The 22,240-nt window shown below is 36.4% G+C and overlaps 6 protein-coding genes across 7 annotated transcripts in view; 3 read left to right on the forward strand and 3 right to left on the reverse strand.

Annotated features, from left to right (window-relative positions):
• LOC117213156 (5'-3' exoribonuclease 2 homolog) overlaps nucleotides 1–12,515 on the reverse strand; it is a 30,311-nt gene extending 17,796 nt beyond the window's left edge. Inside the window, exons 1-15 of the mRNA XM_033458505.1 lie at nucleotides 12,284–12,515; nucleotides 12,065–12,192; nucleotides 11,882–11,993; nucleotides 11,634–11,807; nucleotides 11,398–11,560; nucleotides 10,857–11,317; nucleotides 10,554–10,760; nucleotides 10,347–10,481; nucleotides 10,124–10,281; nucleotides 9,882–10,050; nucleotides 9,727–9,816; nucleotides 9,488–9,644; nucleotides 9,172–9,400; nucleotides 8,877–9,083; nucleotides 8,708–8,787 (exon numbers count right to left, since the gene is read on the reverse strand). Coding sequence (XP_033314396.1) covers nucleotides 8,708–8,787; nucleotides 8,877–9,083; nucleotides 9,172–9,400; nucleotides 9,488–9,644; nucleotides 9,727–9,816; nucleotides 9,882–10,050; nucleotides 10,124–10,281; nucleotides 10,347–10,481; nucleotides 10,554–10,760; nucleotides 10,857–11,317; nucleotides 11,398–11,560; nucleotides 11,634–11,807; nucleotides 11,882–11,993; nucleotides 12,065–12,192; nucleotides 12,284–12,358 — 2,545 coding nt within the window. The 5' untranslated portion in view covers nucleotides 12,359–12,515. The remainder of the gene's footprint in view (nucleotides 1–8,707; nucleotides 8,788–8,876; nucleotides 9,084–9,171; nucleotides 9,401–9,487; nucleotides 9,645–9,726; nucleotides 9,817–9,881; nucleotides 10,051–10,123; nucleotides 10,282–10,346; nucleotides 10,482–10,553; nucleotides 10,761–10,856; nucleotides 11,318–11,397; nucleotides 11,561–11,633; nucleotides 11,808–11,881; nucleotides 11,994–12,064; nucleotides 12,193–12,283) is intronic.
• Nucleotides 12,516–12,693: 178 nt separating this feature from the next.
• LOC117213157 (luciferin 4-monooxygenase) lies at nucleotides 12,694–15,095 on the forward strand. Its single transcript, XM_033458506.1, has 6 exons — nucleotides 12,694–12,850; nucleotides 13,112–13,262; nucleotides 13,345–14,138; nucleotides 14,225–14,397; nucleotides 14,458–14,865; nucleotides 14,937–15,095. Exons 2-6 carry the CDS (start codon nucleotides 13,125–13,127, stop codon nucleotides 15,056–15,058), a joined length of 1,635 nt encoding a protein of 544 aa, XP_033314397.1. The 5' UTR covers nucleotides 12,694–12,850; nucleotides 13,112–13,124; the 3' UTR covers nucleotides 15,059–15,095.
• LOC117213159 (3'(2'),5'-bisphosphate nucleotidase 1) lies at nucleotides 14,846–17,400 on the reverse strand. Of its 2 annotated transcripts, none has more exons than XM_033458510.1 (5): nucleotides 17,277–17,400; nucleotides 16,154–16,640; nucleotides 15,845–16,064; nucleotides 15,684–15,768; nucleotides 14,846–15,590 (listed from the first exon to the last, which is right to left on the reverse strand). In XM_033458510.1, exons 2-5 carry the CDS (start codon nucleotides 16,509–16,511, stop codon nucleotides 15,330–15,332), a joined length of 924 nt encoding a protein of 307 aa, XP_033314401.1. In that variant the 5' UTR covers nucleotides 16,512–16,640; nucleotides 17,277–17,400; the 3' UTR covers nucleotides 14,846–15,329. The 2 variants fall into 2 exon arrangements, with proteins under 2 accessions (XP_033314401.1, XP_033314400.1); XM_033458509.1 differs by lacking the exon at nucleotides 17,277–17,400 and adding an exon at nucleotides 16,724–16,888.
• A 172-nt stretch (nucleotides 17,401–17,572) lies between these two features.
• On the forward strand, nucleotides 17,573–19,411 carry LOC117213158 (dimethyladenosine transferase 2, mitochondrial). Its single transcript, XM_033458508.1, has 3 exons — nucleotides 17,573–18,523; nucleotides 18,629–18,927; nucleotides 19,018–19,411. The coding sequence occupies exons 1-3, from the start codon at nucleotides 17,762–17,764 to the stop codon at nucleotides 19,214–19,216; spliced, it is 1,260 nt and encodes a 419-aa protein (XP_033314399.1). The 5' UTR covers nucleotides 17,573–17,761; the 3' UTR covers nucleotides 19,217–19,411.
• A 76-nt stretch (nucleotides 19,412–19,487) lies between these two features.
• Nucleotides 19,488–20,814, forward strand: LOC117213161. The gene is made up of 2 exons (XM_033458512.1): nucleotides 19,488–19,779; nucleotides 19,865–20,814. The coding sequence occupies exons 1-2, from the start codon at nucleotides 19,666–19,668 to the stop codon at nucleotides 20,318–20,320; spliced, it is 570 nt and encodes a 189-aa protein (XP_033314403.1). The 5' UTR covers nucleotides 19,488–19,665; the 3' UTR covers nucleotides 20,321–20,814.
• On the reverse strand, nucleotides 20,423–22,025 carry LOC117213160 (transmembrane protein 179). Its single transcript, XM_033458511.1, has 3 exons — nucleotides 21,943–22,025; nucleotides 21,714–21,856; nucleotides 20,423–21,608 (listed from the first exon to the last, which is right to left on the reverse strand). Exons 2-3 carry the CDS (start codon nucleotides 21,821–21,823, stop codon nucleotides 21,053–21,055), a joined length of 666 nt encoding a protein of 221 aa, XP_033314402.1. The 5' UTR covers nucleotides 21,824–21,856; nucleotides 21,943–22,025; the 3' UTR covers nucleotides 20,423–21,052.
• Between the last annotated feature and the right edge of the window lie 215 nt (nucleotides 22,026–22,240).

Here is a 22,240-nt window from a genome sequence, read left to right on the forward strand (position 1 = left end):
GAGAATTGAACGCTTTCATAAACCAGAATCAAGGCGTTCGTCGCGTAAACTGCGTTTTATATAAAAAAAAACAACGAGAGCGGACGAAGTGAACGTCTAAAAAACACTACTTAATTATATAACACAGCAAAGAAAGAGCAGTTGAAAACAATCACAAAAAAATATATATATGGAAAAACATTTAAAACGAAAACACTAGAAACTAGATGAAAAAAGCAATAAAAGGAGGATATGAAAAAGCAAGGAATGAAAGCAAAATCACCGTAGAAAGAAGGGTATTACGAAGCGTGTTTACACATATATTCAGGGAGTCGTCCAGCCTCTCTCTCTCTCTCTCACTCTCTCTCTCTCTCTCTCTCTCTCTCTCTGCGTGCACATCCGTCGTATATAATCGCGCGTACGCAGGGAGGCAACAAGAACTCGTCGTCATTTCTGAATTAATCTCATTCGACTGCCCCCTTTATGCTCTCGTTCGCATCCTGCGAGGCGAAAGGCTCGTAGCCGCTTCGTGGCCTCAAGGTTAATTGGAACGAGAGCTAGAAAAGGAAAAGGACCGAATAGAAATCCCACGAGGAAGGCCACGCGAATTTTCTTGCCGGATAGTGTCGCTTAAACGCACGTTCGACCGATGCACTTTCACTTCAAGGGTCAAAGTACAAGGTTGCTCCCTTTTTCCAAACTTAAACAGCCCGTGCTCTATGTATGACGACTGCTTTCAGATCTCGGATGTACATAAGTTCGTTGATACAGGTACGAGTAATTTACGATTTAGTACGTCAGGATCTAGAAGTTACTACTGGCTATTAATGGCAGGGTTATTAAGTATCTATCGTTCGTTATTAATACGATTTTATTACTTTCAGCGCGCAACGTAAAAACTACGAAAGAGAAATTGGACATTATGAATTCTAAGTGGAAGAAAAAATTAACTTTGATGAAAAAATTAAGGAGAAAATAGGTAAAGATTTTCTTCTATAAAACCACACGCATTCGAGTTATTTCTGAGAGTAAAGAGAAGAAAATTAGAAGTTAGTGCACAGGTGTATCGATGATGATCCCTCGACAAAACAACGTATCTTTTCTTTGGCTGGCCGGAGAACGTAGGATATGCGCATCATTTACTTTTATTATGTGAAAGAGGCTCCTCCATTCAGGTGATCCGAAAAAGAAAGGAAAATTCTCTCGCGGCCGTTCTTTTTCTTACGAACGATAGAGGACCTTCGTCCCCTGTTAGCTCATGGGAACGTAATACGAGCAGACGTGTCGGTCCTCGACTCTTCAATTAGCCCCGGAAGTCAACGTAACGAGAATTTCGGGGAAAATAGATCTAACGCTGCGAAAATATCTTTTCCTCTTGCTTTCGCTCTGAATTGCTTTCTATCGTGGTAAAATTATTTACTATAGTACCACGAGCCTCAGATTTTTTGGACATTTTTTACAAATATGTATCGCAACAGAAATGAAGAAGCAACGCTACGTATTACGAAAGAATATTCTGAATATATTCGAAATTTCAGATGTCGTAAGGTACGATAACTAGAAAGAAAAATATTCTACCTTGTACGCAGTTACGCTAGGAATTGCAAAAGTCAGAGAAAGCAATGCAACATAGAGCATCGCAGTGTCAGCATGAAATATTAAGTAGTATCGGACAGTTACGAATCGGACATTTGGCCGATTAAACAGGCAACTGATGGTCCGATAATATCGATCATATAAACGAATATAGGGTCGGTTTGGCTTTAAGTAAAAGACCAAACGAATCGACCCCTGCCTCCTCCACCTCGCAGTAACTATAGAGAGTCGAGGGCAGCCTTTCTATTAGCCACTAGAAATCGCACGTACCCTTCACAGGAACAAATCGAAACGGTACCGTAGCTGCTGGCCCTTCTGGCTCTAATAGAGTTTCACGCTCGCCGAGAGAATTGCCTCGAGTCAGACGATCCTGGTGGACCAAAGCTGGTCAAGCGAAGAATTGATAATCAAAGTGATCCCAAACGCCCCTCCTGTGTCCCTTAACGATTTCGATTGCTCCGATTGCATCGAAGGACGAGGAAATTTTTTGCGTAATCCCTGATGCGTATAAAGACTTGTATAAAATTGATCATTTTCAATATAATTACGCGAATTTCTCTGTTAAGTATATTCGAATAGGATAATTTAGAATTTCCTTAAAAATCGTCGACGTTAAAAGTAGCCAATTATCCGTGAATATCCGAATAACGTGCTCGTTAAATACCAAGTATCGGCAATCTGTCCAACAGTCCCTATAAATTATCCTCGACGACCGTCGAAATCTTCGCCACAAAGGAAAAACACTCGCTCTTATCGTTCCCAATTTTACCCAAGAAACCACGTACTTCTCCACGTACATACTGCAATTTCCACCCCGCGGATCTCTGCGCGGACACCCGTGCTCTTCGAACTCTTGCGTCGCGGCAACAAGAGGATTTCTCTCATTGCTAATATTTTTTTTTTTTTTTTTTTTTTTTTTTTAGTATTTCAGTGTCAGCGAGCGAGGAAGAATCGCGGTAAAGGACCTGTGCCTTCCCCCCCCCCCCTTTCACTTGCCTTCTCCTCTCGTCCGTTAGCAAAGAGATAGGAAACAAGAAAAGAAGGAAAGAACGAACGAAGAGCGAGGAGGAGGAACCGAGACAGAGGGAGGGTAGAGCAAAGAAGGAGCAGAAAAGGGAAAAAGAAATCTGTATCTTTGACGAAACCGAAGAAGACTCGTCGTACGTGTCCTTAAGCGACTGCCAGGCTTCCACGCTAATGAGGCGCGGCGTAATTAGTGAGACTGTCTACTGGCTGGACCCTTGACGAGAGGGCGGATCCCTCTCGACGTCGAGTCGCTCTCTCATCCTACCCCTCCGGTTCGCCACTCCACGCATCCTCAACCCGTTTCACGATTTCTTACCGGTGGTGAAGAAGGAGCCGCGGCTCGCTGACACCTCGCGGATATTCACGACTTTTCACCCGTGCTCCTCCGCGAGGTAAAAAATAGCGCGATTAAATCTACCACTCTGGCCGGACTTAATTCGCTTTTCTTCTGGCCTCGCGCATCGTGCACGCTTCGACCATGAAACTTTCTCGTTTCTTCTTCGTCATTCTTTTAGAATTTCAGGCGGGATCGGCGGCTGCAGATCGCTGTAAACACGCTGCAAAGCTTGTTTAGAGCTGACTGGACTGGTGAGATATTAAGAATCGTTCGATCTTGAGAACTTGACGCCTTCGCAACTCGACGCGTGGCTCGATGTTTTAAGGTAAAGAGTCGAACGAGAGAAATTGCCCATTTTCTTGTAATTACGATTATTAAATCGATAAAACGCCGAATGTCGTTCGTTTTTCTCTTCAGGCTCTTGTAAACGATCGAAAGTCGGAGAGATGGGGCAAAATTGAGTCGATAAGACGATTGCAGCTTATTATCGAAATTACCATAGAAAGCCAAATTCGCGAGAAATCTTATTAAACTGGATAGGAGATAATTTATTGGACGTACGAATCTAGAGCGAGACGAAGAGTAAATTACCTACGATTTCTCCGATAACAGGAAAACCGAGAAATAAGAAAAAACTAAATGAACTTGAACGATCCTACAGAGAGATACGGTGTAGGTTGTCCATGCGATTGCGAAGGGGGTGGGTTTTCGAAGGCGGGAAGGCCGATTTAGAGCACAATGCGGTTCAATGCCGAGGAAATTAGCCACGGCGCTGCCAGTGACGCCCGTCAGTCCCACACCATGGAAAACAGAGACCGTATCTGTCCCTGTTGCCGGGCTATGGGAGCACGAGCGTATCGTTATCCCCGTGGTTCGTACGAATTTTCAATCAACCACATACTCGACTCCACTCGGAATTCTTTGCCAAATTGGAGAAACTCTTGTGAAAAGAATTTTCAACGTTATTTTTAATCGAGGAGCTTAACAATTAAAATCCGTCGTCGCGTGTATCCAAAAATGGAGGTGATCTTGAAATTTTTACTTGAAATCTTATCATTAGTCTCCTTTGTATCTTACAATTTTTATAGATATTCAATTTTACCGATCACACGAATCAAATCGTTCCAGTCTTTTGCCTCCGTTTCCCAGGCACGGAAATAAATCTATCTACGATGAATTAGACGGAATGGTAAAAGATGTACTGGAAGAGGAAGAAAACCTTCTGATAATAAAACGCATATTTTTTTTTTCTTTTTCTTTTTGCCTACTTCTTGCCTACTCTCTTTCTCCTTTTCTCTGTCTCCGTTGAGAGAAAGGAGCAGGCTTTGAAGTTTCAGTCCAAAGAGAGCCAGAGCGCGGGCATCATCGAGTGTCTGAAGAGATCGCGAGGACAAGTTCACCTATGCTCTCGAAGATGAATGGATCCTATAGTTAATGGCGGGGAGGCTGTATCGCAGGTAGTAGACATACGTGAAGAATGAATAGGCGAGGGTGAACGAGCATTTAGAGAAGAAGCCTCTGTTCCCTCGTCCTCCTCCTCCTCCTCCTCCTCCTCCTACTTCATCCTTCTGAATCGCTTTGTTCGACTCGTCTTCGAGATCGAAGTTTTTCCATGGAAAACACGTGTCCTCGTTACCGGTCCAACCCGTAATTACCGTCGAGTTGCTCGTAATCGCTGACATATCAATTGTAAAGTCGCTAAATGCTTGTCTGCTAATCGCCTCTCATCGTTTACTTTTATTATCTTTTTTAAATTACGGTCAATTGTCGGAGATCGAACGAGCGTGTTTTTAAGAGTAGATTATCGAGAATTTTCTAAAGTTCGATTATTCTAAGGGTCTTTCGGAAATACGTGGTTGAAACTTCGTTAAGGTCGAATTATTTAAAATTCACGAGTGTCCTGATTTCGTTTCTATCGTTCTCGCTGTCTTATACCGTTCTGTACATTTACGGTAAACCATTTCCCATAAAATGGGAATAATAATAAATATTCGGAATAATTTCAAGATAAGCGAGAAGGACGTTCGAGGGAATATTCCCGTGGCAGAAGATAAAGAGAAAGGCGAATGAAAGAAGGAGGCTGGCCCGTTCCGCGCATCGCAGCGTCTAAGCGTCTTCTTTCGAACCGTCCGTTTTACGCATCTGAAAACGACTAATGGATGGATAATGACGCGTAATGGATGCAGCGGACATTACAGGTAATATCTCGTGAAAGCGGCAGCCAGTTTCCGCGAGGGACAGAGAAAAGGCGGAGAGAAAGAGAGAAGCTTGTAAATAGACGCGGCACACCTCGCTGCCGATGGATGGGACGCGGCCCAGAGAGGTAATTTCCACCAGCGAATCGAGACCGAAGATGCGCCGTGAACGTGCATGCTTTCAGAAAATACGCACTCTGATAGTTTCGTATGGTCGTCGCGTTGAGACGGCTCAACGACGAACATATTTTAGTTCCTCTCGATAGATTTCGATCGTCTCGTGGTTAAAACTTGCTCGCTTTCGTGTAAGTGATCTTACGTGGAAATCGAGTAATAGGTAATTTATTAGAAAAAGAAAAAAAAGAAAGGAAGGAGAAAACGGTCCGGCAGAGTGACTTAATTTTGACTAAATTTTCGATCTTCGATAGACATCTCGAACTTTCAGAAAACGTCAAAAACGTACGCAACAACTGCGTCGTCGTCGTCGTCGTCGTCGTCGTCGTCGTCGTCGTCGTGATAAGAAATCGTCGTTTCGTCTGTCCCTCGTAAACCTTCCACGAACAAGATCCTGCCACGATTCGCTTCCGTCGATTCGCCAGGAACGTTCGAAAGGAATTCTATGCATCGCCGTTAGGATAGCTGGTGGTAGCGAGCGCCACGATTCCGGACGGTTCTTCTTGGTCTTGCGCCCGGTGTCTGCGCGATTCGAGGCTCTGCTACCGCTGGCTGCACGAGTGTTTGCAGTCCACTCGAAACCAGTCCCGAACGAGCTGACGCGCGCGCGCGCGACAGAGACACGGAGACGCGGAGAGACGAGGATGGAATAGAGACAGACGGACAAAGCCGTAGAGAGGAGTAGTAGACGCTATGGCATCGAGGCAGGAGGCCAAGAACGAAGCTTAATTTGTCTAACGAGGGGCCTCTGCACCTGTCATCTGGACGAAGATATGGACGAACGAACGTAGACCAACCCTCTCCTCCTGCTTCCCCTTCGCCTCCTACTCCTCCTTTCAGCTTCATCCCCTAGGAAGCGTTTGCTTGCTTGCTTGTTTCTTGCTTGCTTGCTTGCTTGCTTGCTTGCTGCTACTTGGTTGGCTGGCTGACTCGCTTTACTTTAGCCGGCTTGCTCGACTTGCTCGCTCCGTAACATGTGCTTGACCCATGGTACTAGGAAGATTCATGAAATACAGTTGTAAATGAGCCGCGGCTTTTTCTACACCTTCCTGTAATAGCCTGCCTCCCTGTAATGGTTGGTCCGGTGATTCGCCTGATCGTAACAGAATACGATATTTCGTTTCGAGAGATCGTTGTTTCAAATTTTCGATCTTGTCGAGTCTCCGCGACACATTATCCAAACAACGTTGATTTCTCCAGCGTGAAACTGTCCTGCTTGATCTTTGATCGTCTTGGAACAAATGTCAATTTCAGGTAGACGATGGCAAAATGTATTCGATGCAGGAATTAAACGCATTAACGAGAACGTTAGAATGCTCGCATACGTGGACGGTGAATGCGACTTCCTGGACGAAGGGTCCGTTCGACCAGGTCACGCGTGTGCCTGGCGTTTACACCCCTCGGTAAATCAATCACACACCGTGTAACAACGTTTTGTTTTTACGGTCACGCGCCGACTACTTCTTGTCGCGTGTGCACCCATCGGATTACGCCTCCTGCTCCTGTCATCGTCCAACGATCGTAATTCATCTTCCCAGAATCGGTATTTCCAGCTGCGTTCTCATAATTCGCGAATAATTCTTCTCGCGCCTTGTTTTAATTACAAAAATTTGCAATTTCTTAATTAAATAAACTTTCATCTTTAAGATTAATAAACTCTCGCTATACCGTGAGAGACACATGCGTAATCGTAGGTGAGGAAGAAGAATGGAAGGAAAATTTATCGACTTTCGTTGATTTCATTGATCGAAAGGAGGACCGATAATATACCAATAATTTGCGTGTCTCCTTTTTATTATTTTCCGTAATACCATTCGAAGGAAAATTCCAAATCCCCCACGAAACACGTAAAGATCATCGACACACAGATGCACGCCCATTAGAGTTCGCGTAGTCGACGAGCCGAGTTCCTCGAGCTGGTGTACCGCTACAGGCCACGGGAGGAACTCGGACGTCGACAACGAGGAACGATAACGAATCACTGGTACAAAGTAATAGTCGTTTGCTCGGCTTTGTAATCTCAGCCAGACAGATCGACGGATGCTTGGGGAGAGAACGGACGATTCGTGAAAAGCCGGGGGCAGGTTTGCAACGACGATCTGACGATGGTTGCAACGACGGTGATAGCAGGCGATGATGGTGGAACATCCACTAATTGGATAATTACAGAGTGCACCGCGTTTGTTTTATAATTGGGGGAAAACCGTGGAACCGTTGGTTCCACCTCGACGTGCCAAACAACGAAACGGCCGAAGTCACGCTCTACGTGACGAACTACCCTCGAAGCTAATCCGGGACCGAAGCCCCTCGGCTTCGCAAACCCCTTACACGCTAGTGCTCCCGCCTCTGACCCCCGATTTCCCATCCTCACGCCCCTCTTCGCCCACCTTTCTCTCTCTTTCCATTCTACATGCAGCCAAGGAGCAGCAACTAACTCGAAGCAAACGGAGAATCAATTCTCCTGCCCGTCTCGCTAGTTTGTCAGCTGGATTTTAGATGGAAAAATCTTGCGTGGCTACGAAGTCAAAGGTCGTTAACGACTGTCGGTGGTCGACCCTTAATTGGGACGGCCCTAATCGGTTCCCAATTTTCGGGGACAGTTCTCGGTGACTTTAACGAGTTTCATGTAGCCAGCATAGAGATGGCGGTGAATCGAGGATGACGAGGACAGAACATGATTTCCCTCGCCATCTATATAGAACGAAAAAAGCAAAGTACGATGAAGCAAGGATATAGGAGCAGACATTGGTTCTGTGGATTTAGCTTTTCATTTATTCGAGGAAAAAATGTTGATGAACGTTAACTTTCGTTCAGCTGGCGATTATTCGATTATAATCAGTTCCAAGGTCCAAATTATTAGATGGAGATTATTATGCGAGTCGGCTTTCTATAATTCATCCTTATGAATCAAGTCCTTACTCGAGGTACTAGCTAATTTATGGCTTTGTTCGATTATAATTAATATAACATTATGAAAGAAAAAACTCGTCAGATCGACGAACAAAAGACTTGTCCTGAGACAATTTTAATCGATCGACGCATAGAACACGAAACACGTACACAAATGACGAGATGGGGTGTCGCCGCGACTTCTGATAGGGCGCAGAAAACAATGAATACCACCCGTACGTGGTTTTTATTCAACGAAGAATTGTGTTGTTGGTGAAAGAGTCGCGTGCGCTCCAATTTGGTTCTAATAAGCACGGTATTGTTTGAAAGATCAAGGGTTGTGACTCACATTGAGCATAGGACTTAACGCGCGGTGACCACTTTGTTTTCTAATATAAATCAGATTCGTGTTCCTTTCTACTTTGTTTCTTAATTCTTAATTGTCCTTTGAATATCAACAGATATCTCAACATCGATCAATTAATTTAATATATCTAAAATTGTAACTTACCGTGATGTGCTGGATATAGCGACTGTGGTATCGATACGGGATTGTACGGTGGTGGCACTCCATTGTGGTTCGTGTAATGTCTACGTACAAAAAGAAATACCTGTGTTTATATGTTCGTGCTAAATTGATTAAATACTACAAATACTATAAAGATATTATTGTAACCTACCTAAGTATTCTTCGACCTGCATCGTTCAATGTAGCTACTTGTGTGGAAGGAGTGAAACCAATTTGTGGTTTCCAAGTGTTTCCAGTATTACGATTCATTTGATCAAAGTCTTGAGGTTTCAAAACTCTCGGTGGCTCTCTGACACCCTTCAACTTCCTCGCAGGGAAAATGAAACTACTACTATATTTTGGATCCCTGAATCTGGCACTATAACAGAAAAAAGATGAAAATTGTACTTCCGATTTAAGATGAAACAAGTATTTTTATTTTAAGATTTAGTGTATTTCATACGTACCAATATACTTTGTTATTCCTGACTGGTAGACCGTTTATGGGTGAAGGTAAAGTAGCCCCATCTCCGACGCAATCGTCTGCTAATAAAACCATACCTCGCATATTGTCTATGCATATTTGAGTTTCTGCGTCGAATAGTACGTGATTCGTATAAAGTCCCTTTATAAAATTATAACCACTATTGCCAAGTCCTACGTATAGCCGATTGTCTCCTTGAACGTTTCGTTTCTCTAAAAACATTAATATCGATATTAAATTACGAACTTTAAAGAAATCATATACTTAAATCTTGTTATTTACTGAAATAGACGTCGTACTTTCTGCTTCTGTTAAGCAATCGTAATAAGGCTCCAATGCCTTGAACAATCGTTTCTCGTCCACAAAAGGAAGTAGAGCTATTCCTTGCCAAGCAAATTTTTTACCGTTTAAATCGATCTTAAAATCTTCCGGATAGAAGTCGATAATCGGCGATCTCTAATGCAAGTTAATATAAAAAATTTGATAAGTATCGGAAATTATATGTCATATAATTTACATATAACGAATTTCAACCTACTGGATTGATCATTAATTTTGCCCACGGCGCAGGGATATGTTTACTGCTAGCTGCTGGAAATACACCCATCAATTGCTCTAATGGACGGAACTAAAACATCCAAAACAAGGTAAATACATTCTTTGCAATGATCGATTCAATCTCAAAGTACTTACTGGTGTAGTTCCTTTCTCAAATTCGGTAGAAAGACCACCGATATTGATGAAATCGCTAGCGAATGGCGCGTAATGATACGGAAAATACCATTTCCATGAAGCACAACCCTGATAGTAATATCGTAAAACCCAACATAAACCGCGCACATACTGCAACGCTACGTTATTCCTGTATGTGATTAAATAAAATTTATTACAATTCAGAATCTACGTGATATATTTCATCGTATAACTTATCTTACCTGAATGCTAAATTATCAGGAGACACATCGAATTTCGATTCGTAATAACGATCTTTAAAGCCATCCTCCCACAATCTAACTTCATCGTGTACTTGATCGTCGTCCGAGTCATCTTCAGTTGACTCTCTTTTACGTTTCGTTACTTGATTAGTTGAATTCTACGAGCAGTCGATATATTTACGAACATACTATGCACGAATAAAAATAGAGATCTAGAACGTACCTCAGGACGCATCATACTTTCTAACATCTCCTGAGAACTTCTTTTTGCACTTGTATGATAATTTTGACCACAAACACGCATCTGATAAGCTTCGTAACGTGCGTTTTGTACTGGACTCACATGTTCACCAATACGCTGTAATAAAAATTATATATATTAAACGGTACTATTAAGATAAATCTTTACTAACTGCAAGTTAAAACATACAGTTGGTGCAAATTGTCCCGTAGGAATCCACTTTGGTTTATTATTACCGATTCCCAGCAATAGTTTCTTTTTATCTTTTTCACGTTGCTTGAAGGCTAATTCATTCTGTTGTCTTCTCTTGAAAATTTCGTCTTCGACATCGCCCAGCTCGGACATTATAAGTTGAACTCTGTCCAAATTTACATCTCCACTATCTGTCAAAAATCCCTGTAATCAAGTGTTATTATTGAATGCTTCTCGCTTTGTTTACTGTACATATGAACAGCTGATCAGATATTTTTGTCTTTAACATGTATTACGTACTCCTGTTTTATATACAGCTTTTTTATACAAATTAACGAGTCTATCAATTGCCCCTTCTCTAATCTCCAAAGATGGAAGATGCGGAAGAAAATCGTTTCCTACGAAGAAACACATGAACACCCAATCATCGATAACTCGCTCGAAATCGTATTTAAACGGTAGATTAGGCATTTGCAACTCTCTTTCTAAGTATTCTCTGAGGACATTTAACCGCACAAATATATACTGGCATTCGGATCCAAAAGTATTTGTTTCGTCTCCTTGATTAACCTCTGCACCTGTACACTCCTGCATTTCATGTCCTAATTGACCACATATATCGCATGGTTTCGGCTTATTTGGCTTAAATTCTTCACGAATAATAGTAAAATTAGGTTCGTGCGTTGCAAGTCCTAACATAATTAAATCAGCATCGGCTCCACATAAAACGTGTTGTGTGTTGGGATCATGATCCGGTTGTGCTGTTACATAAAAAAAAATATTTTACATTTAATGTTCCATATAATACAATGATATTTTAAATATTTAATTGTTTACTTACCTCTTTGTTTACGTATAAAATCCATTATTTTATGTTCTCCTTCACCTGGTACATTCGCATCGCTTAAAATTACTTTTATATTTCTCCAACCAGGATCATTGTTTAAACGATCGTGTATGTAGTAATGCAAACACTGTGACAATCTTGCCATAAATGGTGTGCCCTGTAATTTAATTATATCCAAAAATTATTCTTCGTATATGAGATTTAATATATCAAAAAAATGTTATACAAACCGGTGTAATACAATTACTATCAAAATGATCTTCTTTTGGTTTTTCTGGGGGCAAGGACGCCCCTTTGAGAGTTAATTCAGAACGTATTCTCTTTATTTCGTTAACTTTTTCACTTGCTTCTTTTGAAGCTCTAAATCGTCTTGATCTCTGTTGGTTCATTTTTGCTCTGGGTGCCTATAGACATAATCAACGTGAATATAATAATTGTACATGCGCAAATTCTTTAACAGTTTCATATAAACGCTTACAACTCCATCAATTGCCATGTAAAGTAATTTTCTTGGTCTCACAATACGAAATAAGCGATCAATGCATTCAAAAATGGCTTCCATCATTTCTTCCTCATTTTTTGGCGCTGGCCTATAAAGATATTATATGATGTTTGCTTAATCATCTTGTAAACTAATAATTACTATACCAAAAATACTTACTTATCTTCTGGATGAGTACAAGGATGTATGATACCATTCATGTCAAGATACAAGTTGTCAAATTCTATTCCGTTTGGATTAGGATCTGCCGAATTCACAGGTACCCGTACACCATTCGTAGTTATCGGCTATAAAGTCACAATAAAAATACAAGTTTTACATCTACTTTTGTGTATTACAAGGGGAATATTCTTCACAAAAATAGACAATCTAACCTACCTTTTGCTCGATACATTCTACTATTATAGAAGGATACTTCCGACTCAACCATCGAAAAAATGCTGGTACACCCATATTTTGGTATCAATCGTCGTGTTTCCGTACACGGCACACGTCTTTCTTTAATCGTTTTCCAAAAATTTGTATATAAATTAAACGAGCAGAACTGTTTTCACTGTTCACCCATATTTAACCTATAACATAGATTTACGAAACCCTAAACTCTATCAGTATATACATATATACAATCTTCACTACATTCAATCTCGCAGTACGTGCTGCCATCTTCGGCAGTGTATATACGTCATAAAATTGACAACGTTAAATTGTAAATAATAATAAGAAAAAGGCATTAAAAATAAAGGGATTGGGGTTTGTATAGCATTTTAAATAAATTTATCAATGCTATATTTACAAATATAAATTTTTCTAAGAAAAAATGCTGACTGATTAATATGAAAATTAAATATATAATTATTTTACTTTACCACTCCCTATATTTTAGCTCTTAAGATTGCTTTATATACCGGTAGTAAGTGTGGAAAAAACATATACATATAATCGTAGGTAAACGAACATAATAGGGCGTTATTGAATATTTCAATTTTTTGTATCTACCATTAGAAGTATATTCAATGTAAATAAATGTAATCATATTACCTACAAAAAAATATTCAATTTAATCTAATCGAAAATTATAGTTTCTTTGTTTGCATGATTAGGTAGATACTCTTTAATTAGCCTGTGGCATAAATATTCAAATAAGATGCTTATTTCCATACCTTACTAATCTTCATTTTACTAAATAAAAGACAATTATTTTTTCAGCACGTTATAAAACATGCAAAAAGGTTTTCTCAATATGCAAGAAAAAAATATTTTACATGGACCGCCATTGCCCGATTTGGAATTCAAGAATATAACATTAGGACAATTGATATTAAATCAATTAAGTATTCGTGGTTCTTGGGTAGCACAGGTAAATCATCTTTTATTACGTTAAAAACCATTTAGGAATAATACATTTGCTTCATATTAACTGAAAATACAAATTTTTTCAGATAAATGCTTATACAGGAAAATCACAAACTTTTAAAGATATTTTAGACATTAGTCGGAAATTGGCAATTGCCTTTAATAGAGAAGGGCTAAAAAAAGATGATCGAATAGCTATATGTAGTGAAAACAATCTAGAATTTTGTCCAGTTGTATGTGCTGCGTTTTACTTAGGTATTACTGTCTGCCCATTAAATCCACTTTATACAGAAAGAGAATTAAAACATGCATTAAATATATCAAAACCAAAATACATTTTTGTATCAGCAATCGGAGCAAAGAACATATACAAAGTTATTCCTCAGTTATTCTGGTTACCAAAGCTTATAATGTTAACAGAAGCCATTAACAGTAAATTACCAAGTATTAAAACTCTAACATCAAACATAATTATTGACAACAACTTCCATGCCTGTTCTGTAGATGTTAATGATCATGTGACAGTTATTTCATGCTCTAGTGGCACTACAGGATTGCCAAAAGGAGTAATGTTAACAGACAAAAACTTTTTGTCTGTGATAAAAAATCTTGCAGTTGCATCGCCTAATATTGTAAATACCAATACAACAGGTTTAGCTTTATTACCATTCTTCCATGTGTATTCCTTTTCCGTGATGCTGGTAGCACTCGTTTTTGGAAATAAAAACGTAATTCTTCCACGTTTCGAAGAGAAACTATTCTTGCATGCCATAGAAAAGTACAAAATCGAGCACATAACTGTTGTGCCACCACTTATGGTGTTTTTAGCGAAACATCCTATTGTAGATAAATATAATTTATCTAGCATTAAAGAGATTTGGTGAGTTCAATTATTTAGCATATCCCACTAGAAAATGATGTTTTATTTTATCAAAAATCGAGAATTCGTATCTTTCACTTAATTAGGTGTGGTGCTGCGCCTTTATCTGAGGAAATTGCAAAGATGGTCGTAAAGAGATTAAATATGCCAATAATAAAACAAGGATATGGATTAACAGAAACTACTTTGGCAGTGATGAATTCACCTGATAATAATACAAAATATACAAGTGTAGGAACGTTAGTTCCAGGAGTATCAGGTAAAAACTAAAAAGTTATGTTTTACAAATTTGTTTCTGATATCTTTTTTTAACATGTAGCTAAAGTAATACCAATTGATGGAGATGAATCAAGTAAACCCCTAGGACCAAACAATGTAGGAGAGTTATGTTTCAAAGGAGATATAATAATGAAAGGGTACTGCGATAATGAACAAGCTACCGCGGCAACAATCGATAAAGATGGTTGGTTGCACTCAGGAGATGTAGGATATTACGACGAACAGGGCTATTTCTATATAGTAGATCGTATGAAAGAACTTATTAAATACAAGGGATTTCAAGTTCCACCAGCTGAATTAGAAGCAATATTATTAACCTGCCCTGAAATTAAAGACGCGGCGGTTATTGGACTACCGCATGAAGAAGCAGGCGAACTACCGGCTGCTTTTGTTGTTAAGCAAGAAGGATCTAATATAACAGCAGAAGATATTATTAAATTCGTAAATGGTAAATTGTTTAACTAACATGCTAATTTTTGAATTAGCTGTTTCATATCTAATTAATAGAAAATGTTTCAGAACGTGTATCAAGCCATAAACGACTTCGAGGTGGTGTTAAATTCATTGAAAATATTCCACGAACTGCATCGGGAAAAATCTTACGACGAATCCTGCACGATACACTCAAATCAAAATTGTAAAAAATTGACAAAAAGAATGAGACATTTCCAATTTAAATATATTCTCCCTTTATATTTACATTTGTTCCAAAGAGGCTTAAAAGATGCTATAGCTATAGATATTTGGTGAACTTGTATCAGAACATATTTTTAATTTACTTCTTACTAAATTATAAAAAGTTTGAAATGCAAAAAGAAAAAGGTTGAAATTTTCTATTCTAGCCATATTCTCAGAATCTTTTAATATCCCATTTAAATATATATTAAAACATTTTCTATAAAGTTATAGACATTACTGTCCTAATTTTTGCTTTATTTCGTATGGTATGTGATTTAAATACCATTGATGAGTTTGACCAGGGGCAGTAGCTAACACACCTTTGTCATTTGAATATGCTGTTTCTGCATTATAGGAATACTGCTCTCCATAAAAGTCAGTTAGTGTACCACCAACTGCATAAAGAATAGCTTCAGGGGCACAAGTATCCCACCTTTTGCAACCTTTACTAGCGAACACATAAGCATGAGCCTTGCCTTCCATTAAAAGTATCACCTGTTGAATGTATATATCATATATATTGTATATATCATACATATAAAATACTACTAAATAACTAAAAGATAATAACTACACTAATTATATTACCTTATACCCTGCACCACCAACTCGTAAAACTTCATCAGGAGACAAAGCATTTATAGCTGCTTGAACATTGCTATTTGAATGTGAACTGAAAGAATGTAACATGTTTGTAATTTTCTGTTTAAAACGACAGCAATCTTAACCATTTTAAAATCCAATTATACCTTGTAGTTGTAATTATTCTTTTTCCTTCTGGTGGAGGAGTTGGTGCAAACCCACCAAATCCTACACCATTAATACCCCAGAGAGTGCGTCCTAGTATTTCATTTTCTGTATTTTTATAATACGGCTGATGAATTATACCTCCAACTGCTCTATGTCCAACTGCCACTCCTACTAGTACTGTAACATGTTCCACAAGACCTTGTGCATACTCTGACGTTCCTAAAAATATTAGTTCAATTCCATATACATATTTGGCAAATAAACTATGATAACATAAGATGACTGAAACAAACAATATACATATATACCATCCAATGGATCTACCCAAATACACACATCTTTAGGATCAATATCTTCCAGATAGGCTGGTAACTTTAATTTCAGTACTTCTTGATCCACATCTGTTACAATCCAATCAGACGGTACTTCACAGTTTGATGCTCCTTCTTCACCAATAATGGTAATATTTGGAAATTGCTGGCTTAATGAAGCAATAATACACCTTTGAGCACAACGATCAGCTTCAGTTTGTAAATCATCCTTGCCTTTCTCTACTATATTTAGACCTCCATGAGCCATAACATCTCTTATAATTTTACCTGCTCTTACTGTAGCAGTTATAGAAGAAGCCACTATTCGAGATAATAAACAAGCACTTTGTGCCATTTTACAACTGTTTCTCTTAATATTAATAAAATATTCACACTTCTCTTCTTAAAAGAAACTGAATCTCTTATTGGTAATGCTTCAAATATATACTATACATATGATTGCGTCCAGTATCCGGATCACAAGCTATAAGAAAATTAAACAAAAAGCTTAGAAAGTAATGTTAACTCTCAAGGTTATATTGGGCAAAACACACATTAGATTCTTACCAAAGTTACGTACTAATTCTTTAATATAGTAGCAGTAAATTAAATAACAAAATTCTTCATACGTATTTTTTTATACAACGGAAGCTTTAACATATGTATAAAGTGAAATATAATCTTTATTTCAGTATCTTTCAGTATCAGAATCTTTATTTCTCCTCCTCCTCCTCCTCCTCCCCCCCCCCCCTTCACTGACATTATAATATTACGAAAAATTATTTCCACCAAAAATTTTTAATATATGTAGGTCACATTGTATATGATTTGTGAAAACAATCAACTAAAGACTTTTAGAACTATTTAATTTTATTTACTTCAAATCAAAGTATCAGAAATTTAAATATGCGTTGCAAGATGGAAATCATTTATTAAACAATTTCCTTTGTTTCATTGATAAACCCATTAATAAATTAGCACTGATTGTGAATATATGTAATATAATTATTCTAAATATATCTACATATTATTATTTTCAAGTTATAAAAAAATATAAACAACGAAAAATAATTTATTCGTGAAAAGAAATAAATATAGAAAGAAAAGTTAAAATACTTACTAAATTCGTAATATCAGCTCAATTAAAACAGCAATGTACAATATTATAACAAAGCAGATAACTACCCGTATAATAACATTGTACAAACATTTAATTATGATATCAATTACAACGGATACCTATAATTTTTCAATATTATTTTTCTTTAAGCATATCATAAAGATGTTATAAAAAATTAGTATCATTTTTTAATATCACAGATCATTTTATACCAAAGCCACTCAAAGTCTCGCATTCTATCGTTCAATCTACTCTTTATGTATATATACAGATCCCAGTATTAACAGATGTTCAATTATAGCAAGAGAAAGGGAAAAATGACATTTCATAACTAGATTTTCAAAATAACAATTAGAAAATGTGATAAAGTGAGATTTCTTTTATACTTTCTGTTTGGTTTCTATATCAAACTGTGATATATGGGCCTAACCTCAAAAATGCCCTTCGCAATATAACAGTTATTACTGTCCAAAGGAATAAAAACAATGTTATATCATAAATTAATAACATTATCGATTTCATGTATAGTACAAGTTAGGAAATTGCATAATGATGTCACTCATTCTTTGACAAGAAAGCGTTTAAGTCTTATGCAATTACCACAGTACAAAGACAACTCAAACTATTTACATACAAAAAATGATAAGATTAATGGAATTCCTGCACCACTTTCCAAATATTTAAATGATATGAATCCAATATTTAGGGAGAAAGTTATAAAAAATTATTTGTCATGTAATGTAAATATGATGGATCCATATTTAGTAAATGATAATGTAAGCAATGAGTTTAGTACATTGATTAAAGATGATTTATTAGAAAATATGTCTTATGTGATTGAATTAAATCCTGGCTATGGTTTATTAACAAGAAGGTTGTTAGAAGCTGGTGTATCATTTATACATTTGTATGAAAGTCATGGTGCATTTTATCAGGAACTACAAAGTTTAAAAGCAATCTTTCCTAATCGAATTAAAATAACACAAGGGAATCTTCTTAAGATGCCCAAAATGTTAAATTTAAATAGGTCATGTAGTGCATCTAATAGCCCTAATATGGACTTATGTAAACTATATGATAATGTACCAAGAAGAGAATGGGAAGATAAAAGTTGTATGCAAATAATTGGAACAGTAACTAAACCTTCATTTATAAGACACTTAACAATAAGTGTAATATTTCAAACAGGCTTCATGATGCATGGAAGAACAATTTTTTATCTTGCAGTATCACCATCTATATGGAATGTTAGTGCTATTAGTTTAGACTTTTTTCTATATACATGTCAAAACATTTTGTAACACTTTTATTCAAATGAAATTGCTATAATTGTTAATTTGTCGTCTTTTTAGAGATACATGTGCTGCAATAAAAGACATTTAGCTCCACAAATTATGTTTAAAATACTATTTAATTTTACAATGTTTGGAAAATTAGATAGAAAAGGGTTTCTACCATGGCAACAAATCAGAAAATCAAAGACTAGTAAGTTTGGATCCAAGGATGATAATCAAGTATTATTTGTTGTTAAATTAGAACCAAAATCAAATATTTTATCATTATTTGGTGGAAGGGAACACCTGATATATTTTTGGCATTTTGTTCGACAGTATTTATATAAGTCATCATCGGCGGTAATACCAACACTGGAGTGAGTATAACTGTATAGAAGTAACATTTATTCAGAATGTTTTTAAAATGTATTAATATGTAAATATTTTTATTAATACAAATGTTTTAGGAGAGTAATACCAGGTTTTGGTGAAAGATTAATAAAAAAAAATTATAATATATTTACTCAGTTTAAGGAATTGAATATCGATCAAATGATTGATCTTTATATGGAGTTTAAATCTTGTCCAGAATTTAATGAAAGTTCCTTTTTACCAAGTGGAAATAATATTAGAAGAATATATGATCCATATATGAAAGCAGAATGAAGTTAATCAGTTATGAATGTGATGAAGCACTTAATAAACATAAAATACAGAAAAATATGATGTTTTGAGTTAATAACTTTTATATTCAAAGTTCATACATTTTATCTGTATTAGAGAAAGAACATAGAATTGTACACTGAAAAGTAGTGGGAGTGAAGCTTGAATTACCAATAAATGCTTAATGTTGATTGGTCATTGATTTTAACTTTCTTATTGTATTTAACTATACTTGCCCTTGAAATCTCCACTCACTCCAGGGTTATTTCAGATCATTCATGGGTATGGTGTACTACAAAGTATCAGCATCTTTTTATTACCTTTTTTTTATAATTGAGATTTACTCGATCACGTCTATGTTCTAAAAAAAGTCTAAATAATTTACGACTTTCAAGAAGGCCAAATACTTCTTCCAATTTTATATGAAGATCTTATTATATTGTACATAGAGAATGAAGTGGATAGTTTTTGGTATCACATTAGTAATACGCAATTATATAATATCCTGTCAGGATATTGTATTTCCAAATAATGAAGAGATATCTCACGTGAGCGGCAATGCGGCGGTAATTATAATTAAGGGGCATAAGGAAGGAGACAACTAATCATATGATATAACGACATCAGACAATGTTTTTCTTTTTGTTTTAGATAACAGAACGTATTCCAGTGGCTGCACCAAATATATGTCCCAAAGGCATGCTTCTTTATCCTGGAGCTGGAAGTAAAAGTACATGGGTATGCGATTGTAGACCTAGATTTCTATATTTTCCATTGAATGATAGTTGTCATGAAGCATATAGACAAGGACCTTGTGCACCACAGAATTATGTTGTACTTCCTAAGGATGAAGTTATACCAAAGTGTGTGAAAAATCCTTGCCTGGAAGACGGCTTAGTACAATATAATAATACATGTTATCCTCTAAGAACTACAGGTGGTCCTTGTGCCCCTAATGGAGTAATAGGAGTGAATGAAACTACATTTGACTTAGAATGTATGTCAACAGATATTGCACCATTCATAATTATTGATCCACCTTTAAGAAAGTGTCCCGTGGGAAGCCGTAGGAATGTACTTGGAATATGTAGAGTAATTTTAACCTAATATGTTTCTATTTAACAAATTTCTGTTTTTTTAATAACCTGGTATTTATTTGTTTGGCCTCTTTCATATAATAAATATCAATATATTATTATAATTCTGATATATTACGAGAATATATATAACATTTATATTTACAAAATATAGTTCTTATTACATTTATGTATGCTTATTTATAACATGGAACTCTTAATTTACATACATACGTCCATGGAATATAATTGTGTATATCTATACTTACAAATATCACCAATTGTATATTACATGTTCTTTATGTAATATATTTCTCAATAATATATTTTAATGCAATTTATATGATTTTTACATACTGTATATACAATTGGGCAGAAATATAATACACAATAAAAAAAACTAAAATACTATCAGTTAAATTAAAGATACTGAACCTAGATCCTAATTTATAGCATAAATTGCAATTTTATACAGTCTTGATATGTATAAACACAAAGATATAGCTAATAAATTATATCTTTTAAGTAAAAGCCATATTCATTTCAACATTATAACTTCTTACTTCTGTAAATACAGTTTTTCAACTCCTTAATAGATTAAATAAATCATCTTGGATCACATTAAATGTTTATGATTATATTGATTACAACAAAGTGTGCGTTTGGAAAACTGATTTCATAGGGTATAAATATTTCTCTGAAAAGTAAGAATAATAGAACAAAAAAATACCACCATTTTAAGAATTTTAGACAATCAAAATTTTTAAGTTGATTCTTGTATTTCGTTACTTCTGGCAGCTTCTATCAATCTTTGTCTTTCTCTATACATTGAAACCTTCATATTTTCTAATTGATGATATCGTAATAATTTTAGTACTGCGAATACTGACAGGCCAACCCAAATAGATAAACTGGTCCATGTACCAAATTGGACTGCAGCTAATTCAATATGAAAACCAGTTGTGTCTATACCATCAGCTTTGTCAATGTCATTTCCAGCTGCCAATTCGCAAGATGGAAATCTTTTGGTCATACATTGACACCAAGTCATAAATCCAAGCGTAATAATAATTGCGGCGATTAAAGTGATTGTTGTAAGGAATATTGAACTGACAACATCTATGAATGCAGATAGGAACGAACTGTCTTCTCCACGGTACATAAGCAGGGAAAGCCGATAAATTTGAACCGCAGATGTTAACAACAACATCAAACCAACAAATATCGTATAATTACAGTACGCTTGTGAGGCCCAATTTACTACAAACTGACCATCTGATTCTTGCCAAGTTCCTGTTGAGAACAACAGACAATGTCCTCTGTAAACAAATGTTAATCAGTGCATAACATATCTATTTCCATGTATATACATTCTAATAATATTTGTTATATCGAGACTCGGTTTTATTTAGAATGACAACTACCTAAATTCGTCTTCATGCAAACTCATTGGTATGATGATACAAAGTGATAAAACAAGAGCTACGACATATCCAGATATTTGACTAAGAAGTAAGATATTGGTTAGTGCCATCTTTCAAATGACAAAAGAAAATTTCTTTGTTATCTGTAGGAACAGAAAATATAATCCTTGATTAATTTTTAGCAAATTATCAGACAATCCGAATGACAGATCAACCAATCTCCACATACCTGAACTTATTAGTAAACTATATACAGAAATTACTATGAACATAGACACATTCAGGCTAGTAAACATTTTAAAAATATCTTGCATCGATTACATTGACTTTTAAAAAACCATGATTAAACGATTAACTTTTAAACGATATTTAAGAAGAGCGAATTGTTTGTCGAAAAACAATTGTTTTGTTTGAAACATGAAAAATACATAACAAATAATTTAAATTGTTAAAGACAAGAATAAAGATATAATTGCTTCATACTTCGATTCGGTTTAAAGAGCAATTTGCATGTGCATTTAAGAAAG

Source organism: Bombus bifarius, unplaced genomic scaffold (genome assembly GCF_011952205.1).
Source record: "Bombus bifarius isolate JDL3187 unplaced genomic scaffold, Bbif_JDL3187 scf7180000008515, whole genome shotgun sequence".
Taxonomy (NCBI): domain Eukaryota; kingdom Metazoa; phylum Arthropoda; class Insecta; order Hymenoptera; family Apidae; genus Bombus; species Bombus bifarius.